General features: G+C 33.0%; 2 protein-coding genes across 2 annotated transcripts; both read right to left on the reverse strand.

The window, feature by feature from the left end:
* Positions 1-37: 37 nt before the first annotated feature.
* On the reverse strand, positions 38-3646 carry LOC145125117 (protein FAR1-RELATED SEQUENCE 11-like). Its single transcript, XM_079060607.1, has 4 exons — positions 3349-3646; positions 2757-2802; positions 376-2632; positions 38-295 (listed from the first exon to the last, which is right to left on the reverse strand). Exons 2-3 carry the CDS (start codon positions 2766-2768, stop codon positions 1901-1903), a joined length of 744 nt encoding a protein of 247 aa, XP_078916733.1. The 5' UTR covers positions 2769-2802; positions 3349-3646; the 3' UTR covers positions 38-295; positions 376-1900.
* A 245-nt stretch (positions 3647-3891) lies between these two features.
* Positions 3892-5132, reverse strand: LOC145125048 (uncharacterized). The gene has a single exon (XM_079060539.1). The coding sequence runs from the start codon at positions 5061-5063 to the stop codon at positions 4107-4109; it is 957 nt and encodes a 318-aa protein (XP_078916665.1). The 5' UTR covers positions 5064-5132; the 3' UTR covers positions 3892-4106.
* Between the last annotated feature and the right edge of the window lie 6952 nt (positions 5133-12084).

Consider the following 12084-nt stretch of genomic DNA (forward strand, 5'->3'; position numbering starts at 1 on the left):
TTCTGTAATTGAGATGTCATGCTATGCTAAACCAAAGGAAGCTAACTGTAATCTCCATACAAAAGCCTTGAAGAAATTTACTCAACTTTGACTCAATGGTTTCTGTTTTAAATGCAAAACTCATTAACAACGAAGATCCAATATCCAAATTTCAGGTGAAAAAAACATAACACGGGAAAAAAATGCAAGTTCTTCATCGTATCCCTTCTCAAAACAGGTTGGATGAGGTTGATGAAATGACAGCACCATATCACCTACTATTTACCATATAATTCTTTGTCTTTTAAAGCTTCTTCTGCCCGATGAAAAAACAAATGTAAGCATTTAATCACAAAATATGTTACCTATTAAGCAGTATATAAAATAATACATTACCTTTTTAATAGAGCACCCACTGATATAATGACCTAATCCCCCACAGTGAGAACAAGTTCTTTTTTTCTTCACCATTTCCAAAGAAGATTTGATTCTATTTGCATTTTTGGGACGCCCTTTCGTATTAGTCGGAAGAAGAGGATCCCTGATAGATATTTGAAGCACCATGTCTACTTGAGAAATGCCTGCACAAGATTATTGAGATGTATTTGGATGTCCTTTCGCCTTTTTCCGACTAAGCTGGTCTTCTAAAAACTTTACCAAGAAATTATTAAGCTTTCTTATCTCAAAAGAGGAGTCTCTTGCAAGTTCAATTGCTTTATTATAGTTTGCACGAACACACCACTCCGTTAAGGCACTAAATCCATTTTCATTGTTGATTTCTTCCAATCCAATGTTGTTACTATCCACCTTGAATCTAGAATCAAGTGTCCACCTAGGTAAAATATAGTGACCAGGAAGGGTTTCAACATGTCTCTTCTTGATCACATATAAACTATGCTTGCACAATATCCCATATGTTTCAAACTTAGCACATGAGCACTTGACATTTACTGGATTCAAGAAATGAAAGGTAACAATTCTCCAACGCATTTTATCAACATTCAACTGCCCGACTCTATACTTAATTTTTTCTGTACTTTTGCTTAATGTTTCATGAGTTAAATTGCCCATAGCTTCTATCCATTCTTTTTTAAAAGCCTCAAACATCTTTCTAGTATAACATTCACCCGCTTTTGCTTCTATTGGATGAACAGAAAATAGAACTGGTTTTGAGTTCATTGTCTTAAAGTCTTCATCTTCTTCGGCAGCTCTTCGAGAGTGAACTGCTTTATCATATTGTACAACAAATTCATTCAACATGGTTTTGGAATTAACAAATCCGTCAAAAAATGAATGAATACTCTCACTTCGTCCGCTTGTTGTCATGCCAGCGAAGAAAACATCCTTCAGAAAGGCTTTAGCCCAATGTTTCCGTTGGTAACCAACTTTTGTTTTCTAGGTTATACTTATCACGTATACCTTCCCACTTGATTTCAAACTCTTCTATGATATCACTTTTTACCCATGATTTATAGGAATCTTTAAAATCACTATAACGAGCTACAAGTGGTCGAAGATGTATTTGCTCATGCTTCTTAATATGCCATGCACAAAAACGATGCCGAGTGTTTGGAAATACTTTGCTGATTGCGTTACCTATAGCTTTATCTTGGTCTGTTATTATTGCTGATGGATACTTTTCGAACATACACTTCAAGAAATGCTCGAATAACCATTTGAAAGTTTCTTCTTTTTCATTTTCTAGCAATGCACCACCAAAAAGTATGGATTGACCATGATGATTCACCCCCAACAAAGGGAGAAAATGACATCTTAAATTTGTTCGTCATGTACGTAACATCAAACACGACAACATCCCCAAATTTTGTATATGCATCCCTTGATCTTCCGTCGGCCCAAAAAATATTTCTAGGAGACCCATCCTCAAACAAATCCACGGCAAAATATTGGTTGGTATCAACTAATGCTTTATCTTGAAAATGTTTAATGAGCCCATAAAACTCTTTACCTTTGTAGTTTCTTCGTTGCTCGGATAGTACATCAAACATTGCTTGGAAGTAACATCAGCTTCATATGGAGATTTTATTGCATTTACAGCCTTTTTAATTTGAGAAGGCTTCAACCCTGATCGACCAAACTCCACCATAAGAGATTTGCATGCCATTGAGCGGTGGAACTTCGCATGTGAACGATGTTTCATTACTTTTGTTGGTGTAATACTCAACTCATGGTTATGTGTATCATTAAAAATATCCACAAACCATTTTCCATCTTTCCTTTTTGAAATCCGAAGCATCGCTTCACATCCGGTTCGTAAAGCTCTACGACGTTGCTTTGTATTTCCACATGAACTAGCACCCTTCAATCTTTTAAAACCTTGTTTGTTGCACACATACATCTTGCGATAAACATCCTTTGTTGTCTTATTCTTATAACCCCAATGAGTGCGTATGCCAAATCCATGTAGAAATGCATATCTATTATAAAATGTATATGCATTTTTAGGGGTATTGAAAACCTTTCCCATGATACTTTCATCTTCATCATATTCAAGACCTGTATCGATATCATTTACATCCTCATTTTCCGAAGATGATACAAAATGACCATTCATGTCAACATCTTCAATTATATGTGTTTCAAAAGGCTGATCGACTACTTGATTTTCTAAAGTAATATTGTCATATATGTCCTGTATCAAGATAAAGATAGAAAAAGATGTACTTAAGAAACATTTAATAATTGGAACTGTTTTAGCAACATCATCAGGATTCAATATCTAAATAATGATCTTTTTAAGTCAAAGTTGTATTTACCTCAGACATCATCTTGATCTGGGTGTGTAGCAAACCACTAACGGATCTGATATGGATTGTAAGAGTGACGATTATGAAAAGCAATAAAAAAATATTAGCATCCCAAAAATCAAAGAGGTGTATGGTGAAAAATAGAGTCTGTATACAGAACTTAATTTCTATTAATAACATACTTAAAACATAGAATTATATAACAAGAAACAAAACACTAGCGTAGACATAATTATGCAATGATGATAAAAAAAACTAAATACTCACAAACAAGTTAGTGGGTTTGTTGGGTTCATGGATTTAATAGTATGAAAATACAATTAAACAAAAGTTCTATTCCAATAGGTTTTGTGATGGCATACAAATTAATTGACGGTTAAGTTGCTTAAAAGAAATTATTTCTAGAATTACTATCCTAACTAAATAACAAAATGATTTGAGCTAAGATCCAAATCGTAAAGTATGATGAAACCTTCAATTTTTTTAGAATTACTATCACCGGTGAATTAGATATGTGGGCCATCATTAAAGCGATACAAAAACCTATGATTACAATAACCTGTAATTACAATAACAAAAATAAGGATACTAAAGACGTTACCTGGAAGAAAACGGAGATGAAGGATTGTAATAAGAAAATCAGAATGGCTTTGAAAGACGATAAACCCTTTTCCCAAATAAGGTGGGCTAATATTGAGAATAACAAAGAAGAAGATCACGATATCTACAGAAATTGGTGGGAAAGAAAGAATTATATTTGTGTAGATCGTGATCATCGTATCAGTTCAGTAAATAGATAAAAACGAAACTTTAAAAACGAAACTTTTGGGAGGACTGATTTGGAGAGAAGTGATAAGTCGATTTTAGAAGGAAAAACGGGATTTGATTGAATTACTTCAAAACGTCGACGTTTTTAGTGTTCTATACCCAATGTTAGATACCTAACAGCCACACATTCCCTTTTCCCTCTATATATATATATATATATATATATATATATATATATATATATATATATATATATATATATATATATATATATGAAATGTACTTTTCAAGTAGTTTACAAGTACTATAATCATAAAAACTTTTTAAAGAATTAGTTTTAAAATTTTATAACAATAAAAATAGTTCAAAAGTAACATTAATTTAAAACTTATCACTTTAAAAATTTACTACCAAAAAAAACTGTTAAAATTGACATTAATTTAAAATTTATATTGTAAAAGCCACTATAATTTCAAAAGACGAGTACACTAATTTATTCTTGAATCATATCATACATGATTCTTCACATTAAACTGAACATAAGAATGATATTCCAAAATACAACAATCTATAGTTTTAAGCTTTCAAAATCTAGGTGCATTGGAAGCCGGATGGGGACTTCTTCTCACAGTAGTTAAGCAACACACTCAATGAGACAGGAACGTTGAGGTTGATTCCTAAGACATTAGCTTTAATGGCAGTGCAAAGACAAACTGCAGCGTCAAGATCTGCGAGGCCGGAAAGAAGGGAACAACATGGTGTCTCTGATGGGTTTCCGATGACTATAGGGAGAAGGTTGTTGAGCAAGTTAGCACACACACCCAATTTGAGAATGTCTTTCGGGCAAGTGGCTTTAGGAGGGGTTGAAGGTGTCGGTGAAGGTGTTGGAGGTGTTGAAGGTTCTATAGGTGTTGGAGGTGTTGAAGGTGTTGGAGGTTTTGAAGGAGTTGGAGGTGATGTGCAATGGCCCCCCGGTGATGTGGGAGGTGATGTTGGAGATGATGTGGGAGGTGATGTTGTGGGAGGTGATGTTGGAGATGATGTGGGAGGTGATGGTGGAGATGATGTAGGAGGTGATGTTGTGGGAGGTGATGGTGGAGATGATGTGGGAGGTGATGTTGTGGGAGGTGATGTTGGAGATGATGTGGGAGGTGATGTTGTAGGAGGTGATGGTGGAGATGATGTGGGAGGTGATGTTGTGGGAGGTGATGGTGGAGATGATGTGGGAGGTGATGTTGGAGATGATGTAGGAGGTGATGTTGTGGGAGGTGATGGTGGAGATGATGTGGGAGGTGATGTTGTGGGAGGTGATGTTGGAGATGATGTGGGAGGTGATGTTGTGGGAGGTGATGTTGGAGATGATGTGGGAGGTGGGCAAACTTCTGGTGATGGTGGAGGTGATGTTGGAGGCGGGCAAACTTTTGGTGGTGTTGGAGGTTTTGGTGGAGGTGGGCAGTCTTTTGGGGTATTAGTGGAGGATACCAGAGTGAAGAAAAGAAGATTGAAGGTAAGGAGAAAAGCTATGGTTGCCAAAGCTCTTGAAGCCATTTTTAATGCTTTAGCTTGTTATAGTTGGAAAGTGTTGTAGTATTTTTCGTGTAAAGATATGCAAAGCACATACGGTATTTATAGATGGAAATCGCCATCTCTTGCCACTAGCTTCGTCACTATTTGATAATTACCTTAATATGTTTATTCCAATTTACTCGTTTAAAATCATAAAAATAGTTTGAACGAAAATTACAGCAATATGAAGTTTTTAAAATTCAATTCGGATGTTAAGAAGAACAGTGTTCCATTGAAGTGTCATGAAGTTTGGCTGTGTTATGAAGTACGTACAAAACCAAATCATTGTCAAACAAGACAATAGCATTCCATGCAAGTGGATACGTGGTGAAGACAAACGACTGCATGTGGAGCAATTAAGGAATTGCTTCATAGATATATTTGATGATTAATCAGAAGCTAACAAAAAGTTATTACTAATTTCTGAAATCACTATATTATATTTTTGTCAACGAATAATTATTGGACATGTTTGAAAAACTATATAACATGTAACAGGGAGCCATGATTTTAAACTAAGGATGCCGTACATCAAAGTAATTAAGCTGTACATTCCTATTTAATAATATTGTCTTTCTTATTTTCACTTTTTATTAATGTACTGGTAACTACATGGTCTGACTTTAAGTTTCTTGTGTGAATTTATTTAAATTGGTCCTTGAAATTTATAAGCCCAATAAAAATATAAAACCTTATTCATCTCACAAGATTTAGATTTTTTTAAATATCTTATAAGGCAACTAAATACCCACTTTTTCAATAAATGTGAGTGATATATATATGGTGTTACCGAAATGCAATCTTTTTTGGGGATCCTAAGTATAAAGAAGAGAATATTGTTGACAATATTTTAACTTTTTCTTTTAGTTGGTTGTGCCTTAGAAACAATAATTGTGCCTTAGAAACAACAAGGCTAATAGGATACGGCCGAAATGGCTTCTAAATTCCTTCATGCCTTAATATGGTGTATCATTTGCTAGCACCTAGCTAGTTTCTTTTCTATCTATATGTTCTTTTGCCGTTAAAAAAAATACTCATAAAATCTTTAAGTTAAATAATCAACTGCAAAAATAAAATTTAAAAATGGAAATACAATTATGATATTAGGATCATGTGTACATCAAATTCTTATATATATATATATATATATATATATATATATATATATATATATATATATATATATATATATATATATATATATATATATATTTGTTAGACACTACTACAAAAATACCATTTAATGACATGCATTACGTGTCGTAAAAGCCACAGATGACACGCAAATGCATGTCAAGGAAGACCCTGTCATAAAGGAAGACGACACGCTTTTGCGTATCGTAAACTTACGACGTGCATTTATGATTGTGTGTCAAGGAAGACCCTGTCATAAAGGAATGCGACATACATTTGCATGTCGTAACCTTATGACACACATATACGACACACAATGCGTATCATTGAAGTTCCTGTCATAAAAAAAGACGACACACACTTTTGCATGTTATAAATTTTAATGTTTTTTTTTTAAAATACATTATAAATTTACTAATTTTTAAATTAAATGCAAATTAATGTCTCATCATAAACCATAGAATACATATATAATAAAAAAAAATCTATTTCATACAATAAATGCCTTCATTACATTGTGTAAATAGACAAATATACTCATTTAGTTTAGAAGCAATATCATTTGCAGCCATCTTTACATATCTCAAACATTCTAATTTCTAAATTCTTCCAGTTTCTTCAAGTCTCCTGGAGTCCTATCCAATTCATCCGTAATTTTCCTTTGTATATCAACGGGCAATGTCAAAAATTATTAACAAAGCGTAACGGTCGGATCAAGCAATACGTCTCTAGTTCTCCTGATGATGTCTCTAGATTAAGAGTAGAGTAGTATTTTGAATCAAATCATTTTTGAATCCTATGATATTGGATCAATAACATATTCAATTAAATATAATTTTTACAAAAAAAATCACGGCCAAAAAACGAAATGTGTGAAAAAAAAAAACTCATCAAATGAGGGCTTGACATGTGGTGTAGAGAGAAAAGAAGGGGGGAGCAGGGAGGGGGGGGGATGCACGCCTGGAAGGGGTTCTTTGATCTTATGTAGATTCATTTTCATGTTTAATGCTTTCTTCAACAATTCTGTCTTGATCACCCACACATGGAGATATATAAAAAAATGTACAAAAATAATTTAATAAGAAAATATAAGTAACAACGTAATGTTTCTTACCTTGAGTTAGATCTGGGAAGATTATTGATTTCAAAACCTCGATCGTTTAATCAGTCAAATAAATTATTCAAAAATCCAAAAAGAGTACGAAGAATCAGAGCATAATTGCAAACATTTGACACACAAAGAGGATTATTAATCGATCTATCACAAGAATCACAAAAGAATATGAATAACAATCTCAATCACAAAAGAAGGTGTGACGGTTGGCGAGTTCGAGAGAGGGTGGAGAAGACAATTTTAGGGTTTTATAAGTTGTGAAGGGGGTAATAACGATTAAGAGCTAGGGGTGAAATTCAAATTTCAGAAGCCGAATACATTTCAATTTGGGAAGAAAGTGAGATTGAAGGAAGATTATGTAGTTATATTGATGAAGGGTAAAATGGTATATTAACTTCCACAGAAGAGGCTTCGAGGAGATGCCATGTGGCAATTTTGCACTCTTTTATCATATATATATATATATATATATATATATATATATATATATATATATATATATATATATACTACAAAACATTGCGTTGTACCGGCACTACGGATGATGAGGAATATGAATATATGAATATAAATGAAGTGTATTCATATATGAATCCACCACCTCCCCTTCGCCACCAACTACCACCACCACCACCGTCGTCACCGCCGCCACCAACCACCACCACCGCCAACAACCACCACCGCCATATTCATATATGTATAATCACTTCCTCTATAATTATTCATATATGAATATAGCTATTCATATATGAATACACTTATTCATAATATTCATATATGAATATACGTATTCATATATGAATATGATATGTTTTGTCAGCTCGGTATGCCGGAATATTTAAGCGGCAGATTCAAAATCAGTGACCCAGATTCATTCTCTCGTTCTTAACACCTTTTTCTCAATTGAACCCTCATCCCCTCTGTGTGTGTGTGTGTGTGTGTGTGTGTATATATATATATATATATATATATATATATATATATATATATATATATATATATATATATATATATATATATATATATATATATATATAGAGAGAGAGAGAGAGAGATAGGTTCATATGTTTTTCACAAGTATTGTGTTCCTGAATGCTCCAATAAAAAATTAGGAAAAATTAAATATTTATTAAATTGTTAAAGGGTATGATAGTAATCTTTACCATATTTAATTTTAGTAATTATTTAAAACATTTAATACCCTTTAAATAAGGATAATCAATTCAAAACCCTACCTTCACATTTGTATCTACGTTATTGCCGTTCTCCTTGTTCGCGACTTCATCCCTCACCACCGGTGCAACCTCCTTCTTTCTTACAACTACCGGCGTTGCCGTCATTTTTCCCTAGAATAATGATCAGCGACTCATTACTCTACCCAATTTCTTCCTCCTCTTTCTCCACCGTCGGCCACTTCTACCTCCTTCTCGCAGCAATCACTTCCACCGTCGGCCACTTGAAATTTTCCGATACCACCTATAGGTGATGGGCATTCGTATATAAGAAGGTAAGAACACAAGAAATCGGCCAAATTTTTAACTTGGATTTAGTGTTGATTTCTCTTTTTTTTAATTGTAATTTGAAGAACAAGAAATTGGCCAAATTTTTAACTTGGATTTAGTTATGGGTCTTCGTATAAATATTGTAGTGACTTTTTTAATCAATATATTAATTGTTTTTGGATGTGTAATGGTTACTTGTCTTTGGAGTTTGTGTGTAATTCTTTATGCATACGTTCCTATATAATGGCTTAAGTATAATTAAAAAAATAATAAAGATTTGAATCATTCATGATCCAATGTGTTACTTGATTATTCTTGTAGAATGGATCAATTACTATTAACTGATAATGTTGTTGCCCTGATTATTCTATCAGAATATATATGTCATTTTAAATTTTGGCATTCTGCCAAAATTTAAAATGACATATATATTCTGTCAGAATATTCTGCCAGAACAGATGGAAATTGCACTTTAGAGTTAATCATTCTTTTAGAATCTGTGTTTGCCTTTGTTGTAATTGATTTGCTATGATATTTTCTTACAGAATGAACAGGTTCAGTAAACTTATTCTTAAAGAATATGATATTTTTTTTTAACCATTCTTAGTTTTTGTTGCATTTGTGATAGGAATGGATTGAAGAATGGTTTGAAGACATGATAGGAAAGGCTTGAAGAATGAATTAAAGATTGATTACACTCATATTTTAAGAACGAATTAAAGATTGATTACAAAATATCCCATTGGAACTTTGTTACTAGAAACAATTCCATGGTAATTTCTAATTCAAGGTACACTCCTTGAACACTTCTCTTTGCATTAAAGTTTTCAACTCACATATATATTTTTCAAGTATCTCCCATTATGGAAACATTTTTATATTTCCATATGACCATCAATTCTGATTAAGAACCATCTCAATCCAGAATCATGTCACTATGGTCCATCCAAATTAATATAATAATTCTAACTGTCCACAAGCAAGAAATCCTTTGGTATAACCTTAAAATGCTCTTGATAGTTGTTTAACAGCTTTAATCACACAAAAAACTAGTCCTTTTCCTCACAATGCTCTAAGCATTTAAAAAATTAGAATAAGTGAATATTATAGCATATGTAATCGATCCTATATTCGAAGCATATGGGACTCGATTCACATAAGTATTTGATATCTTTTCAGTCTTTTGCTATAATATTGTTCAAACATCGAATCTCCTATGTTGAACCATTTCAACATGATATTCATACATGTCTATGACTAAGTTCTATTAAACTATACAATCTAAACCTTTAGGTTCGAAAAGAAGTATGAGTGCCCTCTCCCTTTAGCCTACTATAGCGAAACAATTTCCAAACTTTGAAATTCGCAAATTGGAAACTTTGTTCCCTACGAACAGTATTGTCAACATGCAATACTAGCATAAAAATTATGATCCCACTAGCTTTGACATGTACCCAGAAAACAACTGGACTTCCAAAAATCAATATTCTTGACATACTTACTGAAGTACATATTTGTGTTACACGATACTTCAATAAGTCTCCACCTAGACTTCTTAAGCTTATACACTTTCATTGGATAGCATATGTGTGTGTTTAAACCCTTTAAGAACTTATAGATATATGTCATGAAAATTCAAACAATTCCTTGCCACTCCTCACAATTCGAAATATGAAGAGAGATGATGTAATCATATTATGAATTTGAGAATGGAATTAACACAACCAATATCCGTATTGACCTTTATTAGATCTCATAATCTATCAGTGAAAGTATTTCCTCACAATCATTCTCATGAATTAGAGCAAAACCTTTGCCACCTAGATTTTATGGTGCATATGTTCTCATGTGAATCTATCATTTCCAACCTACAATCATAATTTAAGGCTTAGGACAACACAAAATTCAAATTTAGCTTTCCTTCATGGAATGAACTTCGGTATTCTAAATTTTTTGCCCTGTGGTAACACAAGGGCCTACCAGTGCTTCCATGTTGTTAGCAAGTCACCCATATTGATCAATGCACTTTCACTGACCAACACGCTTTGATTTTGTAGATAAATTAAAAAAATAAAACTCAAAAGTTTTCCAACTTAACTAGAATTACACATAAATAAGAATGCGTCAACCAAACACGATAGTTATCAACCTCAGTTCGCATGTTAGTGATAACTAAAAGTTTTATTGTTGATTGACTCTTGAAACACTCAAGACCAATATGACTCACACTGACTTCTTGACATATGATTTTTCTCTCAAGGAACACTCCTTGACGAGCTAAAATAGATATTCAAAAGTTCGTGTGGAATCTCGACAAGAAAACACTTCATAGAATAAGTCTCAGTTTATCTTTTATTTCTCGATTAACGAAAACATCACAACTCTAATTATATATGTGCTAGAGTAATAAAACATTTTACTCCACATATTTCGAGGTGTTTTCAACCTTCTCAGTTTGAAATTAATTTCAAGATATGACTCATAGGTACTAGAGCATGGCTCTACAATTTCATTTAGAACGAAGTATGACTAATCTGTGATCGAACCATTTCCAACAATGTTCGATTCCTCTTCTTAGTTATACAATTGCATTAAGATGTTCATGGAGGAGTCAATTGTGATACAATTTCACAGTTACTAAGATGATCATAAAGCATGATACTAAAGCATTCTCCTTTCTTCTCATATTGGAGAAACTTTTATCTTTTTGCCTAATAGATTCTTCTTATTCGTTCTGCTACTCTTTGAATTTTTTCAAAGTATCAGAATTCAGCTTAACCTTATTAACACAACCATGTTTACTGAAACATTAGAAAATCATGACGAATAGAGTTATCGTCCTTTGTGGTGGATCTGAATAGTCCAGATCAACATGTACTGTATCCATTAGTCCTTTACTTGACTCACATAAACATGTGATAAATGAATTAGTTATAATTTTCCAATAAACAAGATTCTCATATACCATACAATGTAACTTGTACAATACCAAGTATCTGTCCAGTTGGTGATGAGATTTCTTTTCACTTGGACAATTACGACAATACCACAAGCGATATCATAATAATCAAATCCACAGTTAATATTGCTAATATTGAAAATGTAACCAACACTTTCATAATGCCATTGCAAGGAAATATAAAATAAGGCTACCAGATAAACCAAAATTTCACTTTTATTGAAAATAAATGAAAATTTGGAACTTGTCTTTACAATGCATAAAAATGAAAACTATGTTTCTAGGCATCTCCGA

The sequence above is a fragment of the Lactuca virosa genome, chromosome 7 (assembly GCF_052849685.1).
Source record: "Lactuca virosa cultivar CGN04683 chromosome 7, Lactuca_virosa_CGN04683_v6, whole genome shotgun sequence".
NCBI classification, from domain to species: domain Eukaryota; kingdom Viridiplantae; phylum Streptophyta; class Magnoliopsida; order Asterales; family Asteraceae; genus Lactuca; species Lactuca virosa.

Excerpts from the sequence above, each read along its gene's own strand:
- LOC145125048 (XM_079060539.1), bottom strand. The coding sequence starts at position 5,063 with ATGGCTTCAAGAGCTTTGGCAACCATAGCTTTTCTCCTTACCTTCAAT.